Raw genomic sequence first — 14,523 nt, 5'->3', positions numbered from 1 at the left:
CATGTTTCTCTCTCTCCCGTCCTCTCTGAAATCAATAAAAATATATTTTAAAAAAAGAGAGAATAAAATGAGAGAAAGAACGCCACCACCTTCCTCTCCCTGGTTTATGGCTCCATAGATGCGGCAGTTGCAGGCTGTGGCGTAAGCCGGTTGGTGTTTAACTAGGCGGGGGCGGCTTTGGGGTGCAGGTTCCTGTCTGTGGCAGGGCGTTTAGGAAGGGATGATTAATGAAGCAGGGTGATCTGCTGGGCGAACCGTCCTGAAAGCCACGTCTGTGATTCGGGGAGTCAGACACGCCGGGGTTCTTCCTCGTCGCCACATGACGCGTCTGGCGCGCACCCCGAAGTCCGCGTGAATGAGTCGGGGGCCTGGTGTTGAGGAGAGCCACTCACAGGGAGGCGTCGCGCCTGGTGAAGCGCTGTGCCTGCTCAGTGCTCAGAGCTGCCGGTCTCTCGGAGGCGCAGGGCGGCGGCAGTGGCGGGAGATGATGCCTCCTTGTGGGCATCGGGCACATGCTTGAACACCTCTGGGTTCCTCGGGCCACTGTCTGTTTCTATACGCAGGACCCGGGACACGGTGCTCTCAGGCTTATCTTCGTTTCGGTTTCTCCCCTTCCAGAGTATCTCTGGAGATGTATTTTTTTGTTTTTAAATCAGCGGCATCCCCTATTTTGGGGGACCTTGACGGAAGGCTGTCAGCCCCAGGTTAGGAGATGCCACATTGCCCAGACTTTATCCGTCAGTGGGTGGTGATGTTCCCTAAATAAGGCCGCATGGGCAGAGCGCTGTGTTGACTATCAAGCATTTACCAAACCTGGAGCATGTTGGGGGGCCAGTCTCCCGCCCTGGGGGTGTGGGTGCTGGGAACACAGCAGGGCCGAGCCTGGCATGGCTGGCTGCCTTGGGTTCTCAGCCCGGCGGGGCGCAGACAGACAGCCACAGCCTGGGACACGTGCTCTCGGGTGAGACATGGATTTCTGTTCTGTTCGAAGGTGACATGCTTGACCTTCTGAAGTGGAGAACCCACCCCGACAAGATCCCAGGCTGCCTCTCCAAGTTAAAAGAGATCGACGGCTCCGAGATCGTCAAGGTACACGCGGTCCCTGTCCCTCTCGGGGCCCTCGGGATGGGGCTGGTCGCTGGTCCCTGCCCCTCTCGGGGCCCTCGGGGTGGGGCTGGCTGGAGGGGAAAGACAGCCCCCATTTGATGGGGGATTTCCTTCTTCTCTCCCTAACAGTTTCTGCAAGACACCCTGGACACCTTGTTCGGGATTTTAGATGAAAATTCCCAAAAGTACGGGTCAAAAGTGTTTGATTCTCTGGTGAGTTTGCATTCCCTTTCATCACATCTTAACAGTGTCGCCTGTCCCTCTCGACTCGCCTAAGGCCGTTCCAGAAATGGACACTTGAGAGCGTGAGGATTCACTTAAAAATCACAAAACGGCTGGGCTTGCCTCTGGTTTCCTAAAGCTCCGTTTTCTTCTTAGGTTCACATCATAAATTTGCTGCAAGACAGCAAATTCCATCACTTCAAGCCGGTGATGGACACGTACATCGAGAGCCACTTTGCCGGGGCCCTGGCGTACAGGTGAGCCCTTTCCCCTGGCGTCGCTTTAGCACCATGTGGTGGGCGCTTTTCTAAGCAGGCCCTCCCGCCCGTTTCCCCCGCACTTTAGGGACCTCATCAAGGTGCTCAAATGGTACGTGGACCGGATCACGGAGGCGGAGCGGCAGGAGCACATCCAGGAGGTGCTGAAGGTAACCCCAGACGAGGCCTCTCGGGGCGCCAGGCGTGGCGATGCCTTGGGGAACAGGCCCCTCCACGCAGACAGGGGTGAGGGTGGCGCTCACTGCACCCCAAGGAGCTGACTCGCACCCCGGCCGCTGCAGAGCTGGGGACACTGGAAGGGACCCGCCAGGCTCGCCCACGGCACCCGCTCGGGATGCACCTTCCTCCTCTGGGCGCCTGAACCCCTGGGGTCTGGGCTGGCAGGAGGGGGTTTGTGCGAGGATCGCAGGTGGGCGGTCAAGCTTGACCGTCCCGGCTCTGGCTTTTATCACCATCTGGGAGCAATTCTCCTGACATTCGCAGAGAGAATGGGTGCTTAGTAGGGACCACAGAAGGGAAACTGAGGTTTTACCGGGTCTCCTAGTTTAACACTGTCCACCTCCCGGGGCCGCGTGCTCAGGGGCACGTGGAGATGCTGAGACCTCACTTGCACACATGTCCAAAGAGAACACAGCTTCTTAACGGGATGGCCCGGGAACTACCGGCCGTCTCCCGACACCGGCTGTGGGGTACGCCCTATGCCGTGTCGGTGGAGGAAGGTAGACAAGTAGGCCCTTAATATTAAGGATAAGTGGATCACTGGGTCTGCTTGAAGGGAAGATACTAAGTGGCGAGAGTACACACTAACAAAGCAAAATTACTTTCAAAAACAGACTCTTTTTGTTAATTAAAAAATCTCTGAGGATTAAAACATTTTGTTTTTGCCTCTGAAGAATTACACGGAATTTTTATATTGATGTATTTAAAATTTTTTAAAAATTGTTCAATGATAGTGGACATTCAGTATTATACTAGTGTCAGGTGCACAGTATGGTGGGTAGTAGACGTGTGTGTAACTTACAAAGGGGTGAGGCCCCCCCATGAGTCTAGGACCCCCTGACACCGTATGACAATATCCTGTAGCTATGACAGTATTAACGACTGTCCTCCCTCTGCTGTGCGTCACCTCCCTGTGACTGTTCAGTAACTGCCAGCTTATACTTCTCACTCCCTTCCCCTCTCCCCTGCCCCCTGCTCCCTCCCCTCTGGCAGCCACGCAGAGAAATGTTAAGCGATCTAGACGTCTTCCCTCATTAGGCCTCAGAGAAAAGGGACTCTTCTCCGACATATAAGTGCTGTTCAGAACCCCCCGGGTCCTTTGCGTTTAAATCGGGGATTTGAAGCCTAACCCTGTCGCTGTCCCGGCTCCCTGTCTGTCCTTGTGGTCAGTGCCGTTGCGCTCACCGAGGGTCACCGTGTCCCCATTGTGCTGCAGGCCCAGGAGTACATCTTCAAGTACATAGTGCAGTCTCGCCGGCTGTTCTCACTGGCCACGGGCGGGCAGCACGAGGAGGAGTTCCGCTGCTGCATCCGCGAGCTGCTCCTGTCCGTGCGCTTCTTCCTCTCGCAGGAGAGCAAAGGGGCCGGGCCGCTCTCTCAGTCCCAGGTGTGTTGCTTTTCTTTTTACATATATTTTTTACTGCCCTGGCCAGTGTGGCTAAGTAGGTAGAGCATCGGCCTGCAGACCAAAGGGTCCCGGCTTCGACTCTGGTCAAGGGCAGCTATCTCCGTTGCAGGCTGCTCCTCGACCCGGGCCCTGGTCTGGGCGCGTGCAGGAGGCAACCAGTCGATGTGTTTCTCTCAGATCGATGTTTCTCTCCGTCCTTCCCTTTCTCTTCCACTCTCTCTAACAATCGATGGAAAAATACCCTTGGGTGAGGATTAACCAACCAATCAACCAGACAAATAAATACATTTTTATTAATTTCAGAGAGGAAAGGAGAGGGACAGGGAGATAGAAGCATTAGTGATGAGGGAGAATCATTGATTGGCTGCCTCCTGCACCCCCCACACTGGGGATCGAGCCCGCAACCCGGGCATGTGCCCTGACTGGGAATTGAACTGTGACCGCCTGGTTCACAGGTTGACGCTCAATCAACCCCTGAGCCACAGCGGCTGGGCCTCCCTGATGTCTCCCAGCTCGTTGCTGAGAGCATGCCGGGAATTGACCTGCGTTTCTCTCTCGAAGGCCGTGTTCCTGAGCTCCTTCCCCGCCGTGTACTCGGAGCTGCTGAAGCTTTTCGACGTCCGGGAAGTGGCCAACCTGGTGCAGGACACGCTGGGCAGCCTGCCCACCCTCCTGCACGTGGACGATACGCTGCAGGCGGTGAAGCTGCAGTGCATCGGCCAGACCGTGGAGAGCCAGCTCTACACCAACCCAGGTGGGCGTCCCGCAGGGCAGCTCCCACGCCCGCCTCACCTCCGTGGCCGCGGGGCAGCGAAGCCGTCCAGATGGGAGACGCCAGCCTCCTTCTCCACGGCCCTGGGCCCGGGTGGCGGGATAAACCTGTTGAGGAGCCAGGCACAGGCGTGTGGCTACTCAACCCTGTTTCTAGAAGGAAGGGAAGCCCTGCTGGTGAGGGACTGGTCCCTGGGTGGGTGTAGGTGCGCTTCCTTGTCCTGTGAGGCCTGTGTGTTTGTGCGGGCGCTGAGGAAGGCTCCCTCCCGCCCTGAGTCCTTGGTTTGCGCCCTCTGATGTGTGTTAGGAAGAGAGTCACATACGCCTTTTCCCATGAGACACCTCACTACTGGCTGGGACCAGGCCAGTGCTGCACCGACAGGTGGATGTGGCCGCCCTCGCCTTGTCTGTGGCCTTAAGGAGACAGCACTGCTGTGCAGCATTGTGTTTGCTGGGGGCGGGCACTTCACTAATGCCCTTCACTATTCACCTGACGGAAGGGCCTTCCGTCCTTCGCTTCTTGGCCTTTGCTGATCTTGCCTGGTTTCTCTGCATCCGCTGTTAGTGTTGTGAATTGCACCGTTGGAGGGTTTGGCCTTAAATCCTCAGGATAGACTCGTTTAATCATAGTGAGATATGTATCAACCCGCATGGGTGTTGGTGACATTTTACACGGAGGTTTGCCTCTGTGTTGAGGGAGGTACCCATCTGTGGTTTTTTTAAATCTTGTAATGTCGTTGGCTGATGTGGGCCTCGGCGATGCTTGCCTCCTTCAGTGAGTCCACTGTGGTCCCTGTTTGCTTGGTTTACTGGGAGAATTCACACAGACTTGTTACGGTTTCTTCTATAAAATGCTTCATAGGATTCATAGGAGCCACGTGGGCCTGGAATTTTCCTTGTAGGTTTCTAACAAGTTTAATTTCTTTGATCAGCATGGAGGTCCTTAGGTTATCCATTTTTTATGAACAAGTCAAGTGGAATTATAATTTATGCAAATGTAGGACGCATGGGTGTTTATAAACCAAGAGTGATTCCTCTGAGTTGTGCCCGAGGAGTTTACCCCCTGGATGAAGTGAATGAGATGGGCCTGGAGCAGAGATTCAGATGGTGCTCAATGGGGCACGGGGCTCCCCACGACAGACAGGCCTCACCATTAGACAGAGACCCAGCAGCCATGGCCGGGCCCGGCCTGACACGTCACTGACAGGTGTGGGCTCCTGCTGCCCAGGAGGGGTCTGGCTGGTTCCTCCACAGGGAGACTGACCAGCTGAGATAAGAGCTTCTGGAGTGGGGGCTCCCCCCTTCGTGCCCCACAGCAAAGCCTCGCCCGCCCACAAGCCGGGTGCTCGCTGGTGATGAGGGGTGACCATGGAAGGTCGCCAGGTCCTGTGAAAATCAGAGGCCAAAGGGAAGAAACGGACAAAGAAGAACTTGAAAGAAAAAGATACTTCAGTGAGAAAATAAACAAAACATCAAGAAAAGAGTCTGATTTCCCAAGAGACAAACCGTGCAGGCGTGAAACAAGGATGGGCGGTATCAGGAGAGGTCACCCCAAGAAGCAAACATGAGCGGCCACGTCAGGGAAATGCAAGCTTCTGGTCTGAAAATTACTCTGAATTTCCTGGTGCAGCGATGGCCTAGAGCAAGTGTGCCCCTCGGACCTCAGGGCCTGTGTCCCTGCCCAGCTTGCAGGCCCGGGACACTGGCCTGGGAAGGAAGGAGGGACCCTTGGAGCAGAAATATATCGTAGCATAAACAGGGAAACTAAATCGAAGGCTTGGGGGGTAAAGTAAGGAAATAGCCCAGAAAGTTGGACAAAAAAATAAGATTTAAAAAAAAAAGTCAGAAAAAGTAGAAGATAGTTTAAGATTTTCAAAAAGAGGGATCTCTTACCCTTTGAGGCAGCATGGAGGGACCCGGAGAGCATTATGTTAAGCAAAATAAGCCAGTCAGAGGAAGACAAGTACCACAGGATCCCACTCGTATGTGGAATCTAATGAACAAAATAAACTGATGAACAAAACAGATCTTGAGACATAGAAGCATGAACAGACTAAGGAATCTCAGAGGGAAGGGGGGAGAGGCGGGAAGAGATTAACCAGAGAACTCATATGTATATATGCATAACCCATGGACAGAGACAATAGTGTGGTGAAGGCCTGAAGTGGGGGTGGAGGGTCAATGGGGAAAAAAGGACATCTGTAATACTTTCAACAATAAAGGTAAATTTAAGAGAGAGAGAGATTGATGATGTGAATATAGGCAAAGTTCCAGACACAGGACAGAAAGAAATGAAAGGGAAGGAAATCATCGTAGCCGTAATTCACGGCAAGTTCCCCGGGCGGAGGGATACGAGTTCATGGATTGAAGAGACCAAAAGACAAGGGATAATCATGAAATTTTGAATTACCAGGAATAATTTCCCAAAAGCTTTCAAAAGGAGATGGACTAAACCAAAACCAAGCAGGACTCCAACCACGCACGGAGGGCTGGACGTCAGGATGGCGGCACACCCCCAGGGTTCATTTCTCTCTGTGCCCTGAGTCTTCAGTGGGGCTGGGAGTGAAATAAACCGCATCCTGTCCGCCCTCTGGGAAGCCAGGGGGTGATCATCTCCGTGGAAAACCAGGAAATGGCCCGAGAAGCATGCCATTTTGATTATTTGGAGGTAAAACAAGCAATGTTTTAAAAAAACATTTCTTTTTTAAAAACATATATTTTTATTGATTTCAGAGAGGAAGAGAGAAGGAGAGAGAGAGAGATAGAAACATCAACGATGAGAATCATGGATTGGCTGCCTCCTGCACGCCCCCTTTTGGGGATCGAGCTCGCAACCTGGGCATGTGCCCTTGACTGGAATCGAACCCAGGACCCTTCAGTCCACAGGCTGACGCTCTGTCCACTGAGCCAGACCAGCTCAGGCTAAAAACCCTATTTCAGTAAAAGAGTGAAAACCCTTTTGCGTGCAGGAATCGTGGGTTGGGAAAAGGAGCTACTGGCTTTGAACATGGACCGTGTGGGCTGGTACCTTCTTAGCTACCTGTGCTAACAAGGTATCATCATCCCGTTCCTGCTGATGATGAGGTGGGAGGAAGGGGCTGTGCAGGGACGCTGACGGCTCCTCCCTGCAGATTCCAGGTGCATCCTGCTGCCCGTGGTCCTGCATCACCTGCACATGCACCTGCGGCAGCAGAAGGACCTGGTGGCGTGCGCGCGCATCCTCAGCAACGTGTTCTGCCTTAGCAAGAAGAACAGCTCGGTGAGTAGACACCTGTCCTCGCGGTCCGGCCCGCCGCTCCCGGACCTAAAGCCTTAACTATCTTCAAAGACCCCCGTGGAGTCATCCCCGACGCCCTCCCTTCCATCTGCAGTTGGGTTGGACTTCGTGCTTTTCCTCTGGAGGAATTTTTTTTCATCTTGCGGGGTGGCTGTAACCCCCAATAACCTGGGCTTCCGAAGCTTGTATTTTAAGAAAGAACCGTGTCCCCGTAGGAAGATGAGACTCCACGCCTCCCACGTGTCTTTTTATTTTTTTCAACATATTTTTATTGATTTCAGGGAGGAAGGGAGTGGGAGAGCGAGATAGAAACATCTGTGATGAGAGAGAAACATTGATTGGCTGCCTCCTGCACACCCCCTACAGGGGATGGAGCCCGCAACCCGGGCATGTACCCTGACTGGGAATCGAGCCATGACCTCCTGGTTCCTAGGTCAACACTCAACCACTGAACCACACCGGCCGGACTGTCTTTCATCTCGATATGAGGAAGACTGTGGGAGGTGAAGGGCCGCGCGGAGGGAAGTCTGCGGCGGCCTGTCTGGGACGGGCTGTGGGATGGTGACGCTTGGCCATGGCCCCGTGGACACTGTGGGAACCAAGGAAAGCCCTGGAGCTCTGGGGTATCTTGCCCCACAGCCATTCCCCGTCCTCCCAGAGCAGCCGTGGGCAAACTACGGCCCGCGGCCCGGATCCGGCCCGTTTGAAATGAATAAAACTAAAGAAAAAAAAGACCGTACCCTTTTATGTAATGATGTTTACTTTGAATTTATATTAGTTCACACAAACACTCACCCATGCTTTTGTTCCGGCCCTCCGGTCCAGTTTAAGAACCCATTGTGGCCCTCGAGTCAAAAAGTTTGCCCACCCCTGTCCCAGAGTCCTAACCTGCAGTCACTTTAGGGGATTTTGTCAGTTCTGACTCAGTGCGAGGCCTTCACATTGGAAGTTCAGTGCAGATGGCGAAATCCCACGCTTGCTTGTCAGTGGGACAGCTCGGGCATTCACGCCGTGGCTCGGGGCCTGATGTGACAGCCACACGGAGGGTCCTGCTCCACCTCCGCCTGCAGCTGCGTTAAGCATCCTGCTCGCCTGTCACGTGACGGGGAGGGTGAGCCCCCACTGACGGCTCTGCTGGTCTCCCGCTTCTGGCCCTCCCTGGTGAATGGGGAGGAGACCTGGCTGGTCGGGGCGACGGGTCCTGGGCAGCCTCCAGGCCCAAGCCCGAGGGTGACCTGGGACTAGGTCCCCGCAATAACAGGGAAGGCGTTCATTTTGCCTTAAGACACCCTCTACCTGGTTCAGGAGCCTGGTGAGCTGGTGCCTGCACACTGCAGCTGCTGGGCGAGTGCCGAGAGCCCGCTCACACGGGAACCTGTGGCAGCTGCCGGGGCCGTGGGGTGGGGGTGGGGGAGTGCTTCACGTTTCCCCTGGGCGCTGCGTCAGTGATGGGACTCGGCCACGCGGCACCCCGGGGAGGCGGGGGGGCGGGGGTCTCTGCTCTGGGAGGAGACCATGGTGGTTTTCTCACGCGTGTAAGAAAGTTCATCATGGAAACCCCACCCAGGGCTCTTTCAGGCTCACTCTTTCCACGGGTTCTCTTGGGGGGCGGGGCACTTGGCAGAGCCTCATCTCGGGCAGGTGGAGAGTCCAGATCACTCCCCTCGGGCAGCGTGGAGGTCTGGTCGCCCAGGACCTGGAGGTGGGGAGGGTTAACTTGCTTCAGGAAGGCAGTGCCACCTGGTCACTGGCCTGAGGTCGAGGCGGCAGCTGATTGTGTTTCCAAGTCTGAGTGCCTTTGCTCACATTAGCAGGTGGGGCTCCTGATGACAGTCACGTTCATAGAGATAGTCATTCACACTTCACACCGAGTTTTGGGGAGTGGCCTGTGTGATTCGGGCGCTGAGAAGAGGGGTGTGAGCACCAACTGAGATAGAAACATATGGTGGACTCTCAGAAGCCAGAGGACTTTCAGGGATGGGGGCGGGGCTCGGGCGCAGACGGGCCAGCTGACGCGCTCAAGGCCACACGCTGTCAGCGGCCCGGCTGGGCTCTGAATCCGTCCTGTGTCCGTCTCAGGGCCTCACCCCCCTTTGTATGTGGGTCCCGGGCACCTGCTGCACAGCCGGCGTGTGTGCTGGGGGTCAGCTCCTCGCTGCCTCCGCCCTGGTTTTCTGTAAGAAGGTCGCTCCCGGGGCTGACCCAGGGGACGTCCAGGGCCGCACAGCTCCGAGCTCTCCGACGCCTCCTTCTCTACTTGGGAACGCTCTTTCCCCCTTTCCCTGAGAGAGCGGACCACTGTGAGCAGAACGCCCTGAGCACGTGGGCCTTTCTCTCTGCAGGAGAAGTCCGTGCTGGAGGAGATCGACGTGATCGTAGCCAGCCTGCTGGACATCCTGCTGCGGACCATCTTGGAAATCACCAGCCGCCCGCAGGCCTCCGGCCCCGCCACGCGGCTCCACTTCCAGGACGTCACCGTGAGTCCCAGCCAGCGGCCGCGGGGCCGGGCGTGTGCGGGCCAAAGGCGAGGTCGCTGGGAGGGTGGGTGCTGCGGGAATCTGGGCTCTGGCCTTGGGTGTCGAGCACGAGAACTTCGGACAAGCACAGCAGAGTGTGGTCAGACGGGCCTGTGCTCTGCCGGGTCCCCGCGTGCCCATGGGCCGGGCAGAATCACATGCAAAAGAAGCAGCATTTGTAACCACGAGGGTCCCGAGGCCTGGGATGGAGGGTGTGGACTGAAGGCCACGCGTGTTACTGCGTGGAAGCTGCCTCCCGCGCGGTTAGATATTGGAAAGGGAACCTGTTACTAGGGTGTTGTTTTTTTCCAGCCGGAGAGAGCTTTTTAAAGTTCAAAGAACAGTTGGTGGAAGAACAAAATGTACCATCCTTCTTAATTTTTTTAAAATATGTTTTTATTGATTTCAGAGAGGAAGTGAGAGGGAGATAGAGATAGGAACATCCATGATGAGAAAGAATCACTGATCGGCTGCCTCCTGCACGCCCCCTACTGGGGACCGAGCCCACAACCCGGGCCTGTGCCCTGACTGGGAATTGAACGGTGACCTCCTGGTTCATAGGTCGATGCTCAACCACTGAGCCACGCTGGCCGGGCCATCTTTTTTCATTAAATACGTATTATACTGCCTACCTCATAGCATTGATGGCGTAATGAATGAAGGCGTAGTAACTGCTGAATAAACGGTTAGGGGCCTCATTGCCACGCCTCCTTGCGTGTGTGCAGTTACTTCCCTAGTGAGAAGCCTTCACCCCAGTGAGGAATTCCACTCTGAATTTAGAAATTCATGTACAACAAGGAAATGGTTCTCCGGGGAGAGACTTTGACTGTGACATTATGGTGAATTTAGAGTAAGAAGACTTCATAGAGGGAGTTTGGGCCATAGCAGTTTTTTTAAAAAATGTTCTATTTTAGAGTAGTTTAAAGCAAGTCACTGATGTATCTATGTCTTATTGAAAAACATGCTTGTCTGTTTGTGTTTTAATTAGGGGGAGTTTGTTGCTTGTCTCCTGTCCCTGTTACGACAAATGACAGACAGGCATTATCAACAGCTTCTTGACAGTTTCAGTACAAAGGAAGAACTGAGGGTAAGTGACAGTTAAACAGTTTTTTAATGTCCCTTTTCAACTTCTCTCGCTCTTCTTCAACGTTGTCCGGACAGTCCCTTGACAGTTGCTTTACTACTTTCCATTAAACTTTAAGCTGCTTTTTTTCTGCTTTGTCCACGCATCTGCTCATCCGTGTTGGCTCTGTCAGGCAAGTATGTCAAACTCGCGGCCAGCATGCGGCCTGCTGGCTGTGAGTTTGACATGCTTGCTGTAAAGTTTCTATGCTCATGCAAAGTAATTAACTCTTATCTCGGACAAGAACGTAGCATTGAAAACACCTGTCATCAGCGTGCAACAGGCCAGAAACAGAGTAACAGAGCTAAGGAGACTAACCCTAGTTCAGTGGCCTTGGGAATATCGCCCTCAGGGAAGATAAGGGCTTACCCATGAGAGATTCCCCTGCTGTGTGCTGATGCGGGAGGCAGAGTTGAGGCTGATATTCTCGGTCAGCCTGTAGCCTAAGCCATACGCTGTGCTCGTCTGACACACTGACGTGCAATAAAAAATATTGATGTTTCTAAATATCTGGTCTTGGCCGAGATTTAGGGCACTCTGCTGCTTCCTTCATGGCGTTCCCTGAAAGCTTGGAAGTTGATTGTCCTCAGTGGGAGAAAGGACCTGTCGTCTGTCCTTTTGTTGCTTTTATTTCTCTCCATCCCTCCAGTTTTCCTCTGGGGACCCAGACATTATCAGCAGCTTCGTAATGGGAAGGTTCTGAACTGCTGGGGGTGAAGTCTAGGCCTGTGGGGACAGTTGCCCTGGCGGTACATGACTGGAAGCCTTCCCGGGGCCTTGGGGTGGGCGGTGGGGGGGGGGGGACTTGTATATTTTTAAAAACATAGACCATGCGTAAGGGTCGCGTATCTCTGACTGAACTGCCTGGAGGAGGTCGTCTGATCTCAGAAGAATCCGTCAGCCACTCCGGAGCGGTCGGCAGCTGAGTCAGAGGAAGCGAAGAGTAGGCTCGGGCAGATGTAGACTCGAGCGGGCGGGTGATGGGCTTGTTCATGCTCAAGCCCGAGCCCCCATGCTTACCTTCACTCTTGAGTTGAGGATTTCAGTGGGTGAGAAGCGTTGGACTGCTACACACAGAAGGCCACCTTGTGGTGGAAAAGGAGGATAATGCTGCAGTGATTAACTTCCATCGGATGTGGAGGAGCCTTTCTTCACTGAGGAAGTCTGGCCGTCACAGTTCAGTCTTTAAAATCCCCAGAATTATTAAGGGCAGCAAAGTCCTGCCGTTTCTCCACCGCGGCCCACGCGTGCTGTGGGCGCGTGGCGTGAGGCACAGTGTCGCAGAAGTGCGTGGGCGCAGGGCCAGAGGCTGCCGCTCGGCCTTGTTAATTCTTCCCTTCTCCGGGACACGGCGTTATTTTAGAAATGAACAAAAGCAAAAAGTAAGGAGTGATTAGGGTTTTTTCCTTCCTTCTGTTGTCAGTAATGGTTTATTATACACCCACCTTCTCCTGCGGGCCGACATTCATCCACGTCCTTGGCATTTTATGTGGGAGGAGAGCAGTGAGGGTCCTGTGCTCTGTGGATTATGACTCTCCATGCCGAACTGTGGGGCGGCCTTTAAGGCGTGAGGTTGGTTATACACGTTCCGGAAGTTACGTAGGACATTGTGACCTTTCATTGTCTTTTGTGTACTGGCTCAAAAACCCTGTCTGCCGGGCTGGCGTGGCTCTGTGGTTGAGTGTCGACCTATGAATCAGGAGGTCACGGTTCGATTCCCAGTCAGGGCACATGCCCAGGTTGTGAGCTCAATCCCCAGTGTGGGGTGTGCAGGAGGCAGCCCATCAGTGATTCTCTGTCCTCATTGATGTTTCTCTCTCTCCCTCTTCCTTCCTCTCTGAAATCAACAAAAATGTATTTTTAAAAAATCCTCTGATTAAGCCTCACTCCAACTTGAAGCCTTGAGGACTCCACGTTACCTACAGGACAGAGCCCAGGTCTCAGCAAGTCTTCTCGGTCCTCAGTCTACCTTCTCTCCACAGTTCCTCTGCCGCTTTCAAACTCCTCGCCCCAGACAAACATTGTCTGTTCCTAACAAACCACATGCATACATTTTAATTCATCGGGATCTTTCTTTTGTTTTGTTTTTTGTGAATCCTCACCTGAGGATATTTTTTTCATTGAATTTTTAGAGAGAGTAGAAGGGAGGAGGAGAGGCAGAAAGAGAGAAACATCGATGTGAGAGAGACATATCGATTAGTTGCCTCCCTCACGTGCCCTGACCAGGGCTGGGGTGATGGGGATCAAGCTCACAATCGAGATACGTGCCCTTGACTGGAATCAAACCTGTTCTCAATGTATGGGTTGATGCCAAAGAAGCTAAAATAAATTCTTGTCTAAATATTTACGAGCTTGAGCAGAGCTGTCGGAGTATGTTACATACACACACAGACACACACACGTACACACGTACACACAGCATGTTTCTTAGTTTTTAAGAGTCTGTCTTCTGATGATTTGAGTGACAACTATAATCTTATATTCAAGCAGCTTACATGTTTAACATAATGTGTTATTGGGTTTGACAAAGAAAACTTTTGTGTTCGGGGTTGTGGTTGTTGTTTTTACATTTTCGAAAACACCATACTGTTGCCTTCAATCAAATTGTTAGAGATATTTTCCTAGTAGCCCTTCAGGTTACAACAAAAATTCTTTAAGGGTCAGTTAACGAATCTAAACCGAAGCTAGACTGCACCCATCTCTTTTTGAGTCAGGCCAGCTACGTTTCTTCACTCCATGCAGTGTGTGTCCATGTGCTGTGGCCTCCTGGGCCCCACCCTGATACGGTGTGAAGGGGAGGTATCGCCACCTCTGACAACAGCGTGTTTCCAGGTGACCTGTGGAAAAACATCTCCAGAAATGCCATCGCCCTCTGGCCTGACATCTCTGAGAGGAATGCCTGGACAGGCCATTGTAATTGGAAAATAAATTTTACATAAGAGGGGAGTGTTTCTGCACTACCCTAGCTGCGAAGCATGGGTCGCTGGGTCCACTCACACCATCGTGTGTGTGTGCCTGCACACATGTGTGTACGTGCGTGTGCATTACAATAACCAGTTAACGCAGTGAGATGGTCTGTTTCTTCCTCACCCAAGGACTTCCTGCTGCAGATATTCACTGTGTTCCGAATATTGATACGGCCCGAGATGTTCCCCAAGGACTGGACTGTCATGCGCCTGGTGGCTAACAAGTAAGACCTTTTTTTAAAGAAAATATTTTTATTGTCTTTTTAGAGAGAGAGGAAGGGAGAGAGAGAGAAACATCAATGATGAGAGAGAATCATTGATCAGCTGCCTTCTGCATGCCCCACACTGGGGGTTTAGCCCACCACCTAGATATGTGCCCCAATCAGGAATCAAACCAGTGACCTCCTGGTTCATAGGTCAGTGCTCAACCACTGAGCCACACTGGCCAAGCTAGTACGACTTCTATATTGATGATACTTGAAGCTCATCATCCAGGGTTAGAGCGGAGGACAACAAGATGTTTTTAGTTTGATCTCAAGCTCAAAGCTGCCAAGTCCCGGGGTCCTTTTCCTCTGCCTTTGAATTACCTTCTCTCACTGCTTTTAAAAAAAACCACTACTACTTGTTTTAAACAGG

General features: G+C 53.0%; 1 protein-coding gene across 3 annotated transcripts in view; it reads left to right on the top strand.

Moving 5' to 3' along the window:
- Nucleotides 1-14,523, top strand: part of DOCK4 (dedicator of cytokinesis 4) — a 197,137-nt gene that overhangs the window by 134,491 nt on the left and 48,123 nt on the right. For all 3 annotated transcript variants that reach the window (XM_070424805.1, XM_070424803.1, XM_070424804.1), the window contains exons 18-27: nucleotides 992-1,089; nucleotides 1,237-1,320; nucleotides 1,486-1,586; nucleotides 1,675-1,756; nucleotides 3,043-3,213; nucleotides 3,796-3,988; nucleotides 7,137-7,264; nucleotides 9,625-9,759; nucleotides 10,787-10,885; nucleotides 14,017-14,111. In XM_070424805.1, the coding sequence (XP_070280906.1) occupies nucleotides 992-1,089; nucleotides 1,237-1,320; nucleotides 1,486-1,586; nucleotides 1,675-1,756; nucleotides 3,043-3,213; nucleotides 3,796-3,988; nucleotides 7,137-7,264; nucleotides 9,625-9,759; nucleotides 10,787-10,885; nucleotides 14,017-14,111 (1,186 nt within the window). The remainder of the gene's footprint in view (nucleotides 1-991; nucleotides 1,090-1,236; nucleotides 1,321-1,485; nucleotides 1,587-1,674; nucleotides 1,757-3,042; nucleotides 3,214-3,795; nucleotides 3,989-7,136; nucleotides 7,265-9,624; nucleotides 9,760-10,786; nucleotides 10,886-14,016; nucleotides 14,112-14,523) is intronic.

Source organism: Myotis yumanensis, unplaced genomic scaffold, assembly GCF_028538775.1.
Source record: "Myotis yumanensis isolate MYYU_CA2020_CCGP unplaced genomic scaffold, mMyoYum1.0.hap1 SCAF_9, whole genome shotgun sequence".
Taxonomy (NCBI): Eukaryota; Metazoa; Chordata; class Mammalia; order Chiroptera; family Vespertilionidae; genus Myotis; species Myotis yumanensis.
The sequence above is the reverse complement of the archived record's forward strand: the minus strand, read 5'-3'. Positions and strand labels throughout refer to the sequence as shown.